Source organism: Lissotriton vulgaris, chromosome 11, assembly GCF_964263255.1.
Source record: "Lissotriton vulgaris chromosome 11, aLisVul1.2, whole genome shotgun sequence".
Classification (NCBI taxonomy): Eukaryota; Metazoa; Chordata; class Amphibia; order Caudata; family Salamandridae; genus Lissotriton; species Lissotriton vulgaris.
Window position 1 is genome coordinate 776,400,439 of NC_141699.1, and position 19,462 is coordinate 776,419,900.

Below are 19,462 nucleotides of genomic sequence, written 5' to 3' on the forward strand. Positions count from 1 at the left end.
ATATGGTAAAACAGCTGGCTTCACATGCCCTCTTGAGTTTAGCCTAAGACTGCTTTTGTCCATGCTACCCCTAGGATAGCTGGTCTATAAGGTTGACTTACAACCAATCACCATAAGGGTCATTTGGACTGGTGCACGGTGCTCACTAGAATAGTGATCATCATATACCAGGCCAACTTCTCACACTAACCCTCCTGCTTGCCATGCATGGTCTTCTGTGCTGCCACATACCCTCCCACCCTCTCTGTGCAGTCAGTTTGCTGCCCCTGAGCTCCCTCCACCTTTCCTCCAATGTCTGTCTGTATGCCATTATAGTCTCACTGTTTCCCTCCATGGTGTGTTGTGCTTTCAGTGCCCATCGCTCGTGCCCTCCATGGTCAGCTTGCTGGTCCTGCCCTTGGCCTCAGTTTTCCATGTGCAGATCCCTATCCCTTCCCTCCTGCCTTATCTGGTCTTTTGTCGTGCCCCTGCCCCCTCCCTCCTGCTTTTCATGGTCCGTTATGCTGCAACTGTTCCTCCTGTCTGTCCGATATTTTCGGCTTGTTGCTGTTGCCTCTTTCCCCTCTGCTGTCTGTTTTTAATGTGCATGGCCCTGTCCCCTCCCTATTGCTTTTGATGGTCCGTTGTGCTGTACTGCCATCCCACTTGCGCTGTGTGGTGTATTGTGCTGCTCCAACCCCTGGTGCCTGCTCTGTAAGGTCAGTTTGGTGCCCCCGCCCATCTTCATCCTGTCCTCTCTTATCAGAGTCAAAGTCCCTACCCCATTTCTCCTGCCCTCTGTGATCAAATGTACCTTATTTGCCAACATTTTGAACTTGGTAAGATGGAAAGTTTGAAAAAGAAAACCTGAGGAATTGATTTTCCCCATTGACTCACATTGATAAAGAGGACCTTTTAGGCAGGAGACAGATAAAATAAAGCCCATTTGTTCTTAAAAACATTTAATCTCCTGCCTGAATCGGGTCTCTTGTCATGTATGGTTGTACTGCACTACCTCTTCCTTCTGCACTCAATGGTCTTTCATTATTGCCACAGCCTCTGAAACTACTGAAAGGATTACACCAAATGAGAACAAGTATTTGAAATGCCATGGATCTCGCATTTGCGAGAGTTTAAACTATTGGCATTGTTGATGACAATGCCTTTTATTTATCTGTTTTGATAGTTAGCACATAAATAGGCATTGTCATTTACAATGCCAATAGCTGAAACTCTTGTAAATGCGAGACCCGTTTCATTTTAAAGAAGCAGCCGCTATTGTCCTGGGCTGCTTGGAAAGTGAAAGCACGCATGGCGCTCTGAATGTTGCAGGAAAGCATGTTGTGCCTGCAGTAGGAGAAACTCATTAAAGAAAATAGTGCTACAGATTAAATAAGACATACGGCGTAACAGAAGTAAAAGGGTAGACCTCCTGGGAGGTTACAAATGAAGACAAGGCAGTACTAAAGAGGGACTAACAAGCTTATTAACTAATCAGAAGCCAGCATTAACAAAGGACAATGACACAAGCCAATTAAAATAATAGGGGGAAAGTGGGCAGATCTTCAATTCCATACTCAAATACAGCATGCCTCTCAGAGCAGCACATGCGCTGCCCAGACTCGACCTAAAAAGCAAGCTTTTTGGACCAATATCTAGCTTTCTGCCAAATTTGATGTAATTCTGTTCAGAGATTCAGGCTGTATACGTGTTAAAATGAAAAATCCCCATAGACTTAACATAGGGATACTTCGTTTTAGGACCCCCCTTTTTTCTTGGCCACCGCTTGAAGGATCACCTTGAAACTTTCAACATAGCAGCTAAACCAGAAAGGGATTTTTTCCCCCACATTTTGTGTAAGATTCGTCAAGTGATGCCAAAGTTATTGGCCAAACACAAAACGCTTTGTAAACTTAGATCCAAACTATAACAACCTACCGGCGACCACTATTTGGAGATATATATATATATATATGTGTGTATGTATGTATGTGTGTGTATATATATATATATATATATATATATATTCAAAGAAGCACCTCCGTTTTGCTGGGGGCCCCCGGTCCTGCAGGGCGGACTCTCACCAGGAGCGGAGATCCTGGAATATTGTGTGCAACCACCTCAAAGAATGAGAGTCCACAGCGTCTGAAAATGCAGAAGACTTAATTCGTCATCTCCTTTAAAACGTGCTCTTTACCTTACGCGTTTCAACGTTACTTACGTCTTGTTCACAGGTGAGCAATTAATACAGACTTAATAGTCACGTGCCTGTTAGCCATCCTACAAGCACCATAATGCATCGGGAAAGTTCTTTAGGGGACTTGCCATTATTCAAATATTCTTTTCTTGCATTATTTTCAGCACATTGTCCCAAATCGGCGCATTCGTGTCAGGGTTCAAAAGGAGTAATTAATGTCTGCATCTGCGCTGCTTCCGAGAGAGGCGTTCTCCTCTCACATCTCCCTTTCTCCTGCGCCCTTTGCCATGTTGCTACGGAAGTCCTGAAGAGCTGGCAAACCGGCAAGGAGCGGACCATGCCCCCTCAGTTAATATTCAAAGAAGCACCTCCGTTTTGCTGGGGGCCCCCGGTCCTGCAGGGCGGACTCTCACCAGGAGCGGAGATCCTGGAATATTGCGTGCAACCACCTCAAAGAATGAGAGTCCACAGCGTCTAAAAATGCAGAAGACTTAATTCGTCATCTCCTTTAAAACGTGCTCTTTAAATGCGAGACCCGTTTCATTTTAAAGAAGCAGCCGCTATTGTCCTGGGCTGCTTGGAAAGTGAAAGCACGCATGGCGCTCTGAATGTTGCAGGAAAGCATGTTGTGCCTGCAGTAGGAGAAACTCATTAAAGAAAATAGTGCTACAGATTAAATAAGACATACGGCGTAACAGAAGTAAAAGGGTAGACCTCCTGGGAGGTTACAAATGAAGACAAGGCAGTACTAAAGAGGGACTAACAAGCTTATTAACTAATCAGAAGCCAGCATTAACAAAGGACAATGACACAAGCCAATTAAAATAATAGGGGGAAAGTGGGCAGATCTTCAATTCCATACTCAAATACAGCATGCCTCTCAGAGCAGCACATGCGCTGCCCAGACTCGACCTAAAAAGCAAGCTTTTTGGACCAATATCTAGCTTTCTGCCAAATTTGATGTAATTCTGTTCAGAGATTCAGGCTGTATACGTGTTAAAATGAAAAATCCCCATAGACTTAACATAGGGAAACTTCGTTTTAGGACCCCCCTTTTTTCTTGGCCACCGCTTGAAGGATCACCTTGAAACTTTCAACATAGCAGCTAAACCAGAAAGGGATTTTTTCCCCCACATTTTGTGTAAGATTCGTCAAGTGATGCCAAAGTTATTGGCCAAACACAAAACGCTTTGTAAACTTAGATCCAAACTATAACAACCTACCGGCGACCACTATTTGGAGATATATATATATATATATATATATACACACACATACATACATACATACATATATATATATATATATATATATATGTGTGTGTATGTATGTATGTATGTATGTGTGTGTGTATATATATATATATGTGAACAAGGGCTTTTCCAGCCCGAAACGCGTAGTGCCCTCTGGCTTACCGGCTTCTCTGCAAAATAAAAGAACCTGTGCAGCGCATTCTGTGGTCCGTCTCCTCTGTTGCCTCGCCGGTTCGACGTTTGTTGACCAGGAAGTGGTATTTGGAGCTTTGTTGGATGTTAATTACGGAAGCCGGCTTGCTTTCGTTTCGGACCCCCTTTCCAAGTTGAGGCGCCACTGCAAGCCACTCTGTTTTCTACGTTTCCTGGAGGAAATTAAATGTGGCAGCCCCCTCACGCAACCCGGAAGAAGACACTGTGAACCGGCTGTGGAACGCGAGCACTCGTCGGCGGATTCGGAAGGCTCCGTTTGACGAGTAACTGCGGAAAACGCGGTGAGTTTGAAAATCGAAAGAAGCGGAGGTGGAAAGGTTTTTCCCGTCTGTAGGGAAATAGCGCATATCTTATACACCACGTGAAACGCCAAAAACATCCCGGTGGTGTAAATTTGCATATTGTGTTAAGCCGGGTAACCAGAGGTGATGTCTGCGGAAGAGTTCCGTGCAAGGGAGGAGGAGGCGGAGTTACTATTCAGTGGAGTGATGGCGCCAAGCAACAACACCAGTGCGCCGATTACAAACACACAAGCACCGGATAAACCTAACCTGAAGTCATTATATAAAGAACTGGAAAAACAAAAAAGGCTGGAAATAACGAAATGGTGGGAGCATTATTCCCTTTCAAAATATGCAGAAGTAAAAAGGGTGCCACGAGGACTGAGAATCATGCTAGCACCAAGCTTCGAAAATCCCAACCCATTGATGCTAAAAGAATGGGGTCAGAACAATCTTGCGGCTTCAATGAATTTAGTTCTCATTCTCATCAAATATGCCGCCATTGACAGAGAAGCCATACTTAAAACAATCACGGAGTTGGAAGAACAAATAAATGCATTGGGGGAAGTGGAAGGGGCAAAACAGTTGAAAGAAGCCATGAATGACCGCCTAAAAAAGCATGCAGATAAAATTAAAACGAGAAAAATCAGCAAATTTGCCCGAGATGCCTCTGACTACGCAAATGGTCAAATATTCACCTTTGCCAGAAAATACAATGCGACTAAAAGGCAACAATTCAGAGGTGCATCTAATCCCACACCTAATGCACAACCTACAACATCTGAAACAAATACTCATGAGGAAGCTGCGGGTGGCGCTAGTAGTGATTCGCTGTCCAGCTATAGCGGATCTAGTGGATCTAGCACAGATCTCAGTGTCAACAACCAACCTCTGCCTGTTTTGGAAATTGATGAGGAGCTGGGTTTTTTAGTGGAAGAAAAACTGCGCACATTGAGGCCACGCCAAAAAGCAACGGCAAAACCCGCCGCAACCAAAAGCGCCGGGAAAGGCGAAGAAGAAGAAAACAAAGGGTCCAAGAAACCACAGAAAAACAACCAGCAATGGAAGAAAAAGAAACAATAATGGACAATTCAATTATCAACCTGTCCAATGTAGTTCTGACCAAGGCGGAGCAACAACTTCTCGCGTTGGGTTTAAACTACTGTCCTAAACAAAAATTTAACTATGCTTCCACCAGGGTGGATGTTTATTGTTACATCCGAAAATTAAAACTGCAGAAATTTTTTGCTCTACAACGACTTAAAACTCCGATTGGCACCAACAGCTCTGCCAACTCAAATACTGCTGACACAAATCAACCTTTTGTAGTGTCGGATGCCCCGGCGCTTCTTGCAATACATGGTTTGATAAATGATGATGATGTGGAAGTAACCGGAGAAAGTGAAATGGAGAGTACACAAATCCAATTAGAAAGAATCAACATCGCTAAATCAGGAGCAGGCATTACTCCTTTTAAGCGCAAATCGGATTTTGTACCCATTATGACTCGTGATGCAGTTGATGTTTTCCAGGATTGTGTCATTACTGAAATGAAGGAACTGCATAAAACCACCAACATCCACAAACAAAGAAAGAAATTTGATGCCAAACAAGCGCAATACTCTGCATTAATGAAGAAATTGAAAGATAATCCGGACATTGTTGTAAAAACGGCAGATAAGGGTGGCAACCTTGTCATTTGGCCAAAGGCAGCATATATTCAAGAGGCTCAAAGACAGCTATCGGATCCAGTTTGTTATAAGAAATCCACAAACAAAGAATACATTAAGGCTAATGAGAATTTGAACAAATTGCTACAAAAACATCGAAGAGAGGGCCTGATCTCAGAGGAAGAATATTTATTCATGCTCAATGAACATCCAACTCTACCTACTATGTACCTGATCCCGAAAGTGCATAAAGGACAATCACCAATACCCGGGAGGCCAATAATCTCGGCAATCAACAGCTGTGGTGAAAGAGTTGGTCAATACGTGGATTTCTTTCTGCAAAAGTGGGTAAGCGGACTGCCTAGTTTTGTACGCGACACTGGAGACTTTCTTGCCAAAATAGAGGATCTAGAATGGCAGAATGATATGCTCCTTATAACTTTGGATGTTGAACAATTGTATACCAGCATTGCACATACAGATGGTATAAATGCAGTTTCTCACTTTCTAGGCCAACGGCCAATTGATTTCTATGAGCATAACAAGGTGATTCTGGGCTTAATAGAATGGTGTTTGTATAATAACTATTTTTTATTTGGCAAAGAGATTTGGAAGCAATTGAGAGGCGTGGCTATGGGGGCCTGCTTCTCCCCCAGCTATGCGTGCTTGCACGTTGGCTGGTGGGAGGAGCGGGTCCTCAATGTCACGCATCAGGTGTGGGTACGTGAGAAAATTGTCCGTTACCTTCGCTACATTGATGATATCTTTTTAGTGTGGCAAGGTGATGAAACTGAAGCATGTGCGTTTATAAAAGCCATCAATGATAATCCATACAACCTTAAGTTTACCTCCAAAATAAGCAACAAACAAACAGAATTTTTGGATGTAACTGTATACATTGATGAACATGATAGAGTGCAAACTACTCTCCACCGCAAAGCTACTGCAGGCAACACTACCCTTCATGCCTCTAGTTTACACCCTAGGCACACGATCCAGAGTATTCCCTATGGGGAAATACTTAGGCTGAAAAGAATCTGCAGTAGTACAAATGATTTTGAGAGCAGTGTCAAAGACTTACGCATTCGCATGCAAGCCCGAGGATACACTGAAAAAATGTTCAACCAAGCATTAGCTAAATCAAAAAATAGAACCCGGGCAAGTCTTTTAAGCACATCTTCTGAAATAACTAACTCACCTGACGAGACAATTGATACCACCAAACAGGAATGTCCCAGGTTCATCACCAATTACAGTAGCCAACAAAATAAAATAAGACAAATCATCAACCATAATTGGCCCATTGTACTAACGGACAACGTACTAGGCAATATGCTTCCTAATAAACCTATGGTTACTTTTCGACCGTGCTCACAGTATGGGCGCTGTGCTTGACCAAAGCAGCCCTGAACTCAAGTGCAAACAGAACTGGCTAATCAAGGAGGGATTCCGAAAATGCTCTACTTGTAGAGCATGTAAATTCGGAATAAATAAGACCCATTACACAACTCCCTTCAGTGATACAGAGATCCCAATTAAAGGCCAGCATACTTGCAAAACAGAATATGCAGTATACGTCATGACATGTACGTGTGGCCTCAATTATGTAGGCAGCACCATTCAACCTGTACATGTCAGAATTTTACAGCATATACGCGCAATTTTGCACTCGGACCCAGCATACCCAGTAGCACGTCATTTTTTGAGCACTCACAGTAAAGATATTAATTGCTTATCTTACTATGTAATAGCCTCGATTCCCAAGCCAAGACGGGGGGGCAACCGTGAGCTTAAACTAAGGCAATTGGAATCACGAATGATCCTCGAACTTGACAGTAAATGGCCTAACGGGCTTAACATTACTGAGGATCTTCGTCACTTTTTATGAGATGCTCTTGGGAATACTATACCTAGGTTTCCTTTCCACTAGATAGTCAGGTTCCCTGTTATCTAGTGGGCCAAATTTTCTAAGTGCTAGCAATGTATTATGGTGTCGTACTCACTAACTGTACAGTTGACCAGTCAAGTTCCTTGTTGGTCAACCTACCATTGACAAATGTAACTCCTTACCTTTTTCTAAAATTGTAAATATTGTTATATAATAATTTTGATACACGGGTTTTATCAAAAAAATGAAAAAATATTTTTGTACACCTTTTATCACTGTATTTTACACCGGGTATTTTTTAACAACTATGAATTCTTTACATGGTGGTTTTATTAAGTATGAATTGTTTTAACTTTTGTATGAGATTTATATGGGTTTATGTTCCCATCTCTGACTTTATGCATTTATGCAATGATAACAAAAGGTACTTAATAACCTGTGAATTCAGCACTTTATTCTCACCTACCTCTCCTCCTTATGCACTTTATCACTCTCCACCACTCGCAGACTTGGAACCAGGTTAAAATGTAAACATTGGCACCTTTAGCAATCCCACAATTCCCCAGTCACTACAATACTGTATATAGACATTTTTTATGGTTATTTATATAAGGATTTATCCTGTTATGAAATCTGAGTACCGTATTTTTCTAATCTGTTTACTGACTTGATTTTACATCCCATTGTTTTTATATTAATTTGTATGCAAATAATATGTATAATATTGAAAAAATGGTTTGTTTAAAGACAAGGGAAAACTATAGATTAGACAGTACCTTTTTCCTCATAATGTGGAAGTAAAATGTGTTTTTTATGTCTATGCAGTTGTTTACCATGTGACAGGGCGGGCCAATTGGGTGTGCACAGCAGTATAAAATTAGAAAGTTGAAACTGGCTCATTTGCATGTGAACAAGGGCTTTTCCAGCCCGAAACGCGTAGTGCCCTCTGGCTTACCGGCTTCTCTGCAAAATAAAAGAACCTGTGCAGCGCATTCTGTGGTCCGTCTCCTCTGTTGCCTCGCCGGTTCGACGTTTGTTGACCAGGAAGTGGTATTTGGAGCTTTGTTGGATATATATATATATATATACATATATATATATATATATATATATATATATATATATATATATATGAACAAGGCAGGAGCAAGCCGCCGAAACGCGTCTAAGCAGCAAATGAGCCATTAAATATCGTTTGGATTATGATTCACGGAGTCAGCGCCTTATTTTGATGGGAAGTTTGGTTTGGTGACAATATATATATATATATGTATGTATGTATGTGTATATATATATATCCAGTAGTCTTACAGTTAAGTTGATAGGTTAGGCTTCCCACTTATGTGGATTCATCCGGAGCAAGCCTGTAGAAGCATATCGCGCAAAGAGCTGGTTAACTTACATCACGAATATAATCTATCTGCCCATTCGTCGAATGCCCAAATGGGAACTTTGTCTAGCACGTTTTTCGCAACATAAGATCATTACGAATTTGAGTGTCTTTGATGATATTAGTCCAGCTGGACTTAGGAAGATGTATCTCCAATGGAGATACGGCTCTTTGGCAGTTAGAGCCCTCGCGTCCAAATGGTGCCCACCTACCCCTAAAAATTGCCCAGGCTGTCCTGCTGAGTCAGAAAATGAATTGCACATTCTGTTCTTTTGCCCAACCTACCAGGCCCCCAGGAAGAAGTGGATTGTTCCAATCTGTAAAAACCTGGGGATTAGGCAGTGCTCCCAATCATATTGAATACTGAAAACTGATCTTTCTCCTCTAATTGTTTTTGCTGTAACTACATTTTTAGCAGCCATGTGGAACATTAGAAGGAAATATTTGAATGCTTGTCTCAACGGGATATAGTATACACATGTATAGATCTAGGGAGCTTAAACACCTACCAGAGAAGGGAGGGGCTATCTGTTCATGTTTATAATTGATTTTATCGTTTTTATACCTTATTGTGATGAAATTGCCCAATGGACATGATGTATTTTTGTTTCCTAATGTTGAAATGAAATGGATTGTACAAATTTTATTGCTGACTGTAATGTGATCTCTTTTATGACAATATTGTCGAAATAAAGAAATAAAGAAGTTAAGTAATTACAGTATTTCTGTGTATCGAAAAACAAATTGAGAAATGTGTTTTACCATTAGTGCTCAAAGAATTACCTTAAAATTATTTGAACCCAGAAGCTTCAACTTTTTAAGATGTCACAAACTTAAACTTTCTTTTAATTTAAACAGGAGGACGGATCAGAGGTTGGTGTAGGTGGTGCCCAAGTTACAGGCTCCAATACACGGAAGCACATATTACAAGTCTCCACTTTCCAGATGACTATTCTAATGTTATTTAACAACAGAGAAAAATATACATTTGAGGTAAGATTTCAGTAACTCTGCGCTATTTTTATGTAAAGATGAAGAGTAGCATCTTAAAAGCACGTATTAGAAACGTTTGCATACATTTTATTGTACGGAACATTTAACTTGAAAACTTTTTAAAAGTACAGTTGGAGGAGGAGCTACGACTGCAAGCAAGATGGCCGCATAGTCTCCCGGCTCCACTGACCTCCGTCTTTCGCTCGAAGATCCTGTCGTTTATCCTGATTTCCCACCCCATATCCGGGTGCATGAACTAATCTGCAGTCTGATGAAGCAATCCCGAGATTTTTTCGACATTGTGGAGTGGAGTAATGTCGAGGTTTGATTTGAGGCCTAACCCAGTCTGGTCTAGCCGGGTCCTAGTTGAACAACAGCGACCGGAGAGGGTTGGCAGGGTCCGGTCCATGGAACTTCCGACATCTTTTTGATTGCTTTGCTGCCGATCTGCTGCCTGACACTGTACCGGAGGTGAGGAGACGAGTGAGGCCCGAGGCGGTGTGGTGGGGGTCTTGGACCCGGAGGCCTGGCGTTCGCATCGCTGGCACCGTGGGTTGGAGACTTGGTGCGCACTAACGCATGTTGATGATCTGTCCCTCACGGTTCGTTCCTGCTCCGACTAATCTTACCCCGGGGAAGGCGCCTCTCCGTGGGGATCACTATGCCCGATGCTATGCGGAACCCGGCGGAGCGGGTTAAGTGCGGCCCGTCATTGCGGTCAGTGATGGCAGCCCTCGAGGCACTTCAGGCAACTATGGAGACCCAGGCCTGGAATCTGATGTCGGCAGGGGATGGAATTGGAGGATCGGGACCGGACCCTGACCCGCTGCCCGAGACCCGGTGGCCAGTTCACTTCCCAACAGCTACCCCAGCGGTGCAATCAGACCCGGAGCATGGAGCTGTGCCTGCCCCTACAGAAGTGGAACGGTTCGAACATGCGGAGATTGGCGATTTAACTAAAAGGTCGGAATCTTTGGTTCTGCAACTGGCGGAACATTTCACTGCTGTTCCCGATTTGGAGACTTTTGTTCGAAACTGTGAACTGTGTTGGACTGTGTTGCACCCCCTTCCCTGCTGGTCCATCAAGATGGCGGACGGGATAGTGCCTGGTCTTGGAGTCGGGGAGGGGCCTCGTTGGACCCGAGCATCTGCTTTGGGACTTGCCATCCTTTATCCGTCTGACAGACCATGCTTCGGCAACTTCTGTGCAAACTTTGACAACTTGACGATGGGGCTCTACTTATCGGAGGGGATCAGCAAATTTGATCGACGGGGCCAAGGATGAGACTGTTGTTTGATGTTTCACACTATTGTTTTATCGGTAACGGGATTGCTTTACTTGATTGACGGTGACCGGGGCGGGATTTATAGTTTCCTCTGGTGTAATTTTTTACTGTGGTCTGCTCGATTGTGTCAGCTTTGTGGGGGATTCTTCGTTAAGGCGGTGGGGAGGGACCGGGAATGCGTATGATATAGCCCTCCTCCATTTCTCCCTTTAGGGCAGGGGTTTAGTCCCTTCTTTCTTTCTCTTTGTTCTTTCTATATTTCGGGTTCATTTTTGGGGTGACAGGCACGCTGCTAGGGGGGTAGGCCGTAGTCATCTGCAGGGGTGCAGGGTGGGGGGTTGGGGAATTTTGTTTTTCCATTTGTTTCTATGGCCTTTTTCTCTTTCTTATCTTTCCTCGCTTTTTCTTTCGTTTATTCCTTTTTCGGGTCAGCGTAGTGGGTCTATTATTCTGTTAACTGTCGACTTTTTATCTGTGCCGATACTTTTCACGGTACTTCAGTATCGTTGGGCGGGCGCTTAACTGGTGCGAACAGTAATTGTGTGCTTGTTTATCCTGTATTGTATGCCTTAGCGCCACTGTCTTAAATGAGATCGGGCTAATTGTGGAACTCCTACTATTTTGCCCGCCCTTTATGCGACTTTGTGATATTGTATGGCACCTGATCCTTCTATGTTTATATTATAAAATGGAGCCTTTAGTATCCTGTCATTCGCATGGTATGTTCTACTGCCAGTTTTAATTGAAGTTGTGCTACATTCGCTTCCCGGGAGGCCGAGTCTGGTTCTAATTGATTTGCTATGATGACATTGATTAGCAGCCGGCCCTGGTGGTTGTAGGCCCATATTTGTAACTGGCTGAAATATTAATAAAGGTTTTCCAAAAAAAAAAAAAAAGTACAGTTGGAGAATTGTTTTCTGTTGTCATACAACTTTGTGTTTTTACTACCTTTTTACTCCCAAGTTCTCACCATTAGTGGATGCATTTAATGTGGCACAACTGTAATTTAAACATTTGTTCAGACTAATTGTTACAGGGAAATAACACAGTAAATATGTTTTACAATACTTACATTTACATGGGCTACGCGTTCTACTTTTTGTTGTACGGCCACATGTTCCAAAGCCTTGTAGGAGACCCCATTCAGTTGCCTGAAAGTTTACTTTGCACTACACGCCTTGTACTATTTCCTGAATGCAGTATCTAGCCATACTGAAAGATTGAAGGACCAGTATGTTTTGGCTGAAGAAAATGAGTGTGGATTAGACCGGTGATGCTGTAGAGCAGTTTAAGAAAAGCAAGATCTACTTCTATGTCTGTTACTCCTTGATGTGACTTGAGGGTGCCCTTCAAACGGTCCCTTTCATTGGAGCCATTCTGGACACTGTGCTGTTCCATGCCAATCCTCTGAAGCAGCAAATCTGGGATATTTAGGCTATGATTCTGATGTTTTGGCCTCAATGCTGGATTTCTGTGAGACTGACTTTGAGGCTGCTGGGTCCCATTGCCTCGTATATCCTGCTGGTACAACATTCCCAATGGCATATGCCGGCTCTGCAGTGGGGCTCAGGCTAACAGTGGGCATAGGATAAAGGGGTTCTTCCTGACTTGGCCCATATATGAGGTAACTGCAAAAGATCTGCAGTGGTGGCTGAAACTGCGATTGGGTCCGCTGCAGACCCCTCGCCCTTCCACACCCAAAGCTCACAATGGTGACAGAATGCTTCACTCCTGGGTTGAGATGTGACCTTCTGGGAGGGGTGGAGATCAGAGGACTTTAATCTCTGGCGGATTCTCCGCTCCACATCAAATTGTTGGAGCTGAGAGCTATACACTTGGTAATGAAAGCCTTTAGTCCATCCATCAAAGTAAGGCTGGTTCAGTTGGTCACAGTCAACACCACAGCATGGGGTACTGCAACAGACCTGTTGGGGTAAGGCTGTGGACCCTAGCTCCGTGCTTCTGGACGTGGCTGGAACATCAAGACATTTTCCTGGTCGTATAACACCTGGCATGATCTCTGAATGCCGGAACGGAAAAACTCAACCAATGTTTCACGGATCACGAATGGTGTCTACATCCAGAAATGATTCAATGTCCCTTCCGAGAATTGGGTAAACCTTGGCTTTATCCATTCACCAACCCCGAGAACGCTCAATACCAACACTTCTGCACTCTGGAGTTTCCAAAGCTGCTTCTTCTCTGAGACGTGTTCCACTTAGATTGGAACTCAGAACTCCTTTATGCCTTTCCGCTGATAAGTCGGCCGTTTTGATTTTCTTGCGGCTGCCGGATCAACTCTCCCGGTTTGTCACCTGTTATGAGCTTGCTTATTAAAAGGTTTACAGCATTTGTGTTCCGCATACTCCTTTTGTGATGCCCCCTTTGGGACCTCAGTTTAGTGCTTACTTTTCTCATATGTTCTCCCTTTGAGCCCCTGCATAGCTGCCCTTTGCGGCTCTTGCCTCTGAAAACAGTGTTCTTGGTGGCCATTTAATCTGCCAGGAGGGTCAGTGAGCATCAGGATCTCTCGAGCCAAACTCCATACACCAACTTCTTCCTTGACAGCCTGGTCCTTCAGATGCCTCTCTCTTTCCTCCCCAGGGTGATGGCCCCCTTTTACATTAGCCAGAACAACACTCCATCCATCCAAGGAGAGAACTTCATCACTTGGACCCCAAAAGACTTCAGTCATTTTATATTGGTCAAACCAAAGACCATCAGGTGTATGATCAGCTCTTCATTGTGTTTACCAGAGTGAAGAAGGGTAAGGCTGTGCAGAAATGAACCTTCTCCAGATGGATAGTACTCTGCTTAAAAATCTTCTACACACTGGCGAAGTAGATAACCCCCTGAGGGCTTGCAGGCTCATTCCACCAGTTCCAAAGCAGTCACTACTGCATTAGAATGCAGGGTACCTGTCCTGGAAATCTGTCAAGGTGCCACGTGAATGTTCCTCCATACGTTCAGAGCACTACTGCTTGAACTCTCTGATCTGTCTCGGTCCTTCCAGACTTTTTAGTTTAAACCAGTTCACATACCCACATCCAGGGAGGTATTACTTTGGTATCTATTCTAAAGTGAGAAATCTGCGGTCAGATGTCTATTAGAAGAACTAGTTACGTGCCGTTCGGTAATGCTTTTTCTGGTATAGGTTCTGTTTAACCGTGGATTCAGCACCAATCCTCCCTGCTCTGTGTTCTGAACTCTTTACAACAAAGATCTCTTTAGACATTACACCCTGAGTCTAATTTTCTGGCACAGAACTAGAAACAAAAGAAACTGATGTCAGCATGCTGGGGTGATGCCTATAAAGGTAGAACAACATCACTTTCGCCTCAGACAAAGCTGCCGAAGCAGAGCCTAACAACATCTGATGAATATTCTAATGTGAGGAATCTGCGGTTAGATTATCTTTACCAGAAAAAGCGTTACCGCAGGTAAGTTACTTGTTGTTTACATGAAAGATGAACAATGATGTTATAGCTTTGGACTGTCAGTCCCCTTGCCCTAGGCTTGATTGTTGTTAGCCACAAGTTTACAGTTGTGTGCACTGCAGGAACCTACAGAGATACCTGTGCTAGTTTGTGGCTACCCCGGGGTCATTCATTGTAATAGGCCTCACTGTCCCTGCTTTCATCTGTTGAGAGGGAACCCAAACACTAATATGGGCCCAGGAGTTTTTCATCCTTTAATTAAATTGCTAATCACAACTAAGATGACTCTAGAGACCCCAGTATTTCTAGCAACCATGCCATCAATGCCATTGCATATGTGCTAGAAAGATATTTCCAATGTTCAGTGATCCAAATAAACAAATAACTGTTTCTCACAAAGTTGTGGTGCCTACATAGGCGCCACCCAGACGTGCAGATGTCAGTTCTTTACTTTCTGTGCCAGTAAAGCTCCTATCTGGGTAGAGGTAGGAGACTTTTTGGCCAGCTTTTTCTCGACTTTTGTCAATGTTTTTTGGATTTTTCGACTTTGTGTGAGAGGAATGTCTTCGAGGAAGACCGGTTTCAAGCCATGCGAGACATGTTCCCGCATGATGCCGGTAACCGATCCCCACCGCATATGTCTGTGGTGTCTCGAGCGCGACCACGAACAAAGTCATCTTTGGACTGTTGGGCAATGGCACCAAAGACCTTGGGGGAGCATGCAATGAAGTCACTCTCGGCCCGGCAGTCGACACCGTCAAGCGAGACTCCGAGGTGGTCACGGGCCTGATCGAAGAACAGGAGGACGCCGGACCGCTCACGGAGCCCTAAGTCCTCTTCCTCCCATTAAAGGTCATCGGGACACACTGGGAAGAGGCACAAACAGGAGAAGAAGTCCAAGCTGACTTCGTCTTCACCTCAAATGGCGTCCGGTGTCGAGAGAGGTAAGGAGCACCGACGCTGTAGGCCCTTTTCTGCGGAGTCAGATTCGACTTCGCATCTCCTCCACTTTCCGGGAGCCGGAGCGACTCCCACACCAAAGAATTTTACAAGGCCATGTGCCGCGCATTTGAGTGGAACGACCCTGCTGGTGAGCTTTCGTGCCCTGCGGAGTTGGAAGGGGCCCCATAGGGTTCGACGCTCCAGCCATGATGCCGGTGGGAGCCCATGGATCTGATCCCTCATCCGGTTCGACGCCGGTCGTGCCAAAGCAACCTTCCCCGGCATCGAATCCAAAATCAGTGCCTGCAACATCACCGAAGCCTGTCGGTTGCCCAAGCCCCAACCCTGGCAACACAGAGCCGGAACGGCGAGATCGACACCTATTCCGAGATCGACATAACCCAGAGGTTCTATGTTGTCGCCTGTGCACTTTGAGGATGTGCTAGGCTCAGAAGTTTGGGAGGGGTCTGAGAACCCTTTTGAAACCCAGGAAGTCTCTCAGGAGAATTTGGACTGTATGGGGAACTTTGGGTGGCTAGTGGACTGAATACTTTTCCAGATACTGGCATGCTCTCTCTGCCAAAAGTGGCTACGGAGGAGGGGCCTTCATATGCCATGATGGTTAAGAGGGCAGCCGAGTTTCTTGCACTGGAGCTGCCCTCTGTGCAGGGCAGGACTAATCTCCTGAGTGAGGTGCTTCCACGTCCGCACCCCTGTTGCCCTTTAATGAGGCACTTACAGGCATCCTTCTAGGGACATGTTCCAAACCCATACAGGGGCTCCTGTAAATAGGACGATTGCATGCCGCATCGCCCAGCTCTAGGTGACCCAAAGTTCCTCAACCAACACCCCACCCCACAGAGTTTGGTGGTGCAGGCCTCTATGTCCCAAGGCGCATTCCCATTCCCCCCTCCGGATAAGGAATCCAAGAGGTTGGATTAATTTGTGTAGAAGCGGTTTTCCTCCTCCAGGCTGGCATTGCGGTCGGTGAATACTACTTGCTTATTGGGCCGTTTCTCCCATTCCCTTTGGGAAAGTGTTGCGCAAGTGCTGCTGCAAGTACCGTAAGAGGCCCGGGCTCTGCTCTCCCGAGCTGTCAAGGATGGGAACGATGCTGCAAAATTCACAATACGGTGTAGCCTAGATACGACTCATTTGCTGGGCAGATCGATTTCAGTGGCGGTGGCCTTGAGGCGCCACCCCTAGCTTCGTATAACAGGCTTCTTGGGTGATGTCCAAGCCAATTTGATGGATATGCCCTTTGATTGCACCTGTCTTTTTGGGGAAAAGGCAGACTCTGCCCTGGTCAGGTTCATGGACTCTAGAGCTACAGCCGGATCCTTGGGCCTATGCTCCAATCCTTGTGGCCAGTCTTCCTTTAGCCCCTTTCATTGCAACGAAAGGGGTTTCCAGCCACGTCAACCATATCCAAGGCACCATCCCGCACAGACTGCACAAGGTCGCTGTTTATTCCAATCTCGAAATGGAGGCCAGAAGTCGTCAACCACGCTGCCCTCAGCAGCTGCAGCCTCCAAGCACTCTTAGGCTGATTCTGCAGGACCACACTACTCCAGTTGGTGGGAGAATTTGGTATCATCTTCCCCACTGGAGATCCATAACATCAGACAAGTAGGTTTTGCAGATAGTCCAGGAGGGCTATTCTCCTCTTTCTTTTCCTCCTGCTATTCTGCCAAATTTGGAAAGGCTGACAGAGGATCAATTAAAATTGCTCCTAGAGGAAGTTACAGCTCTCTTGGCCAAGGGAGCTTTGGAAAAGATCCCAGCTTCAGAAGCGGGCAGTGGCTGTTATTCCCGCTACTTTCTGATTTCGAAGAACGAGGGACTACAGCCCATTTTAGATGTTCGGACCGGCAATCTCTTCCTCAAGAAGGAGAAATTCAAAATGCTCACTCTGACTCAGGTCTTGTCTGGCCTAGACCAAGAAGACTGGATGGTAGCATTGGACCTGCAGGATGCGTATTTTCATATTTTCATCCTGCCGGGACACAGGTGTTACCTCCGGTTCAAGGTAGGCAGCAGGCACTTTAAGTTTACCATGCTCCCCTTCGGTCTTACCAGTGCCCCTCGGGTGTTCACCAAGGTGACGGCGGTGGTCGCAGCTCATCTGCGCAGGCTAGGGGTATCAGTCTTCCCCTACCTCGACGACTGGCTGTTGAAGGCGTCCTCGCCCCAGGCTGTCGTCTCCCACCCTCAGACTACAGCAAACCTTCTGCACTCGCTGGGGTTCTCTATCAACGTGCCGAAGTCAAACTTGACTCCTTCTCTGTAGCTCCCTGTAGGAAGGTGGATACTTGACTATGGTTACCCCAGATTTTTTGCCTAGTGTTTAGCTGATTTTCAACTTAGTTGGCCTGGTATCTTGCTAATCAGGGCCTCAGGCTATCTGCTCTTTCTTTAAAATGGACTCCATGTCCCCTAGGTACATCTCCAATTGGATTCTGGGTCACCTTTTGAGCCCCTGTACAGTGTACCATAGGTACCCAGGGCATAGGTGCATCCAAGCCCTACCAGGGGCTGCAGCATATCTTTTGCCATCCCTGGCTGGCCATCCAAACTGACACAACTGGCTGACCACTCAGCTGGGGCAAGGTCCTGTAAACACCCCTTGCTTAGACATAGTATACCTATGTCTAAACCTATATCTGGACACATATGCACCTATAAGTCACTCCTATGGCAGGCCTTAACAATCCTGGAGGCAGAGTGCTTGGTTTTATGTGAGATGGTGCCCTAGCATGAGCTGAGCCTGTCTGCAGCTTTAGGAACCATGTCCTTATAGCTGTACTAGGATATTGCAATACCATATACTCTTAAGTGCATTATGAACCTCCCGGGTAAATGCTAACTATGGTATGGCTTTATCAAAACATGTCGTGTAAGGTGTCATACGCTTTGGAATACTAACCCCTCGCCAGTCCTGGCTACGGGGTTAGCATTCCACCCTTCTAGAGGGAGAAGACATGTTACTTTCCTTAAACGCGGTTAAATCTAACCAGAGCCTCAGCATCACAAAATGGATGCTGCTGCCACGGACACAAGTCTGGCCTCCTGCTGCTGACCGAAACTCCGGCAGGGGAGGCCTGGACAAAAGGGTTCGAGGCATGTGGGCTGCTGAATTCATATCTGTGCATAGACCGCCACCTAGTGTTGGGTCCGGATGATTGCACATTGTTGTCCTGGAAGAGTCTTCGAAGTATCACGAGATAGGTGGCTCCTCCCCTGGACTACAGTGCGCATGGGCATCGCCTCCATCCCCAGATTGTTTTTTTCCGCCATTGGGTTCGGATGTGTTTCGGTTCCCTCTGTCGGAACCGATAGTTGTTCAACTTCTACTCGAGACCAAAAGGTCTTTAGGCTGGGCGTCGGTATAGTTGCGTACGGGTTTCTTTCTGACTCTCAGCTCCTATCTCTTGCTGCCCTTCCACGTGCCTTCGGCGCGGACGGGCCTACACTACACCCTTTGCTATGGAGCGGACTCCATTCAAAAAGTGTCCGCTGTGTCACTCCAAATATTCACACCTCGACGTGCACCCTGTGTGCAATACCTGCTTGTCGCCGGATCACCGCGAAGACACCTGCATGGCGTGTTCGAAGTTCCGAAGCAAGAAGACTTTGACGAAGTCTCCGACGAGGTAGGGGACGACGATCAGGCTTGTACCACGATGGGAGATTGCTCAGAGGAGGAGCATCCCCAATCAGACTCAGGGGTTATTCCCCTTCATACGGCCCAGGTCGAGGGATCGCCTTCGGGCCTTACCCAAGATCTACCTAACAGTCCTACGTCCCCACCTCCGGGCCCGGTCACGGACATTTCTAAGCCATCACTTATGGTGAAGAAAACGAAAGTGAAGCCAACTGGTCACGCACCCTCGGATGCGAAACCGAAACTGAAAGTTGCGTTGGTAAAGAAGG

At 45.5% G+C, this 19,462-nt stretch overlaps 1 protein-coding gene across 1 annotated transcript in view; it reads left to right on the forward strand.

Annotated features, from left to right (window-relative positions):
• CUL3 (cullin 3) overlaps positions 1 to 19,462 on the forward strand; it is a 778,285-nt gene that overhangs the window by 530,450 nt on the left and 228,373 nt on the right. Inside the window, exon 13 of the mRNA XM_086943903.1 lies at positions 9,730 to 9,864. Within this exon, the coding sequence (XP_086800029.1) occupies positions 9,730 to 9,864 (135 nt within the window). The remainder of the gene's footprint in view (positions 1 to 9,729; positions 9,865 to 19,462) is intronic.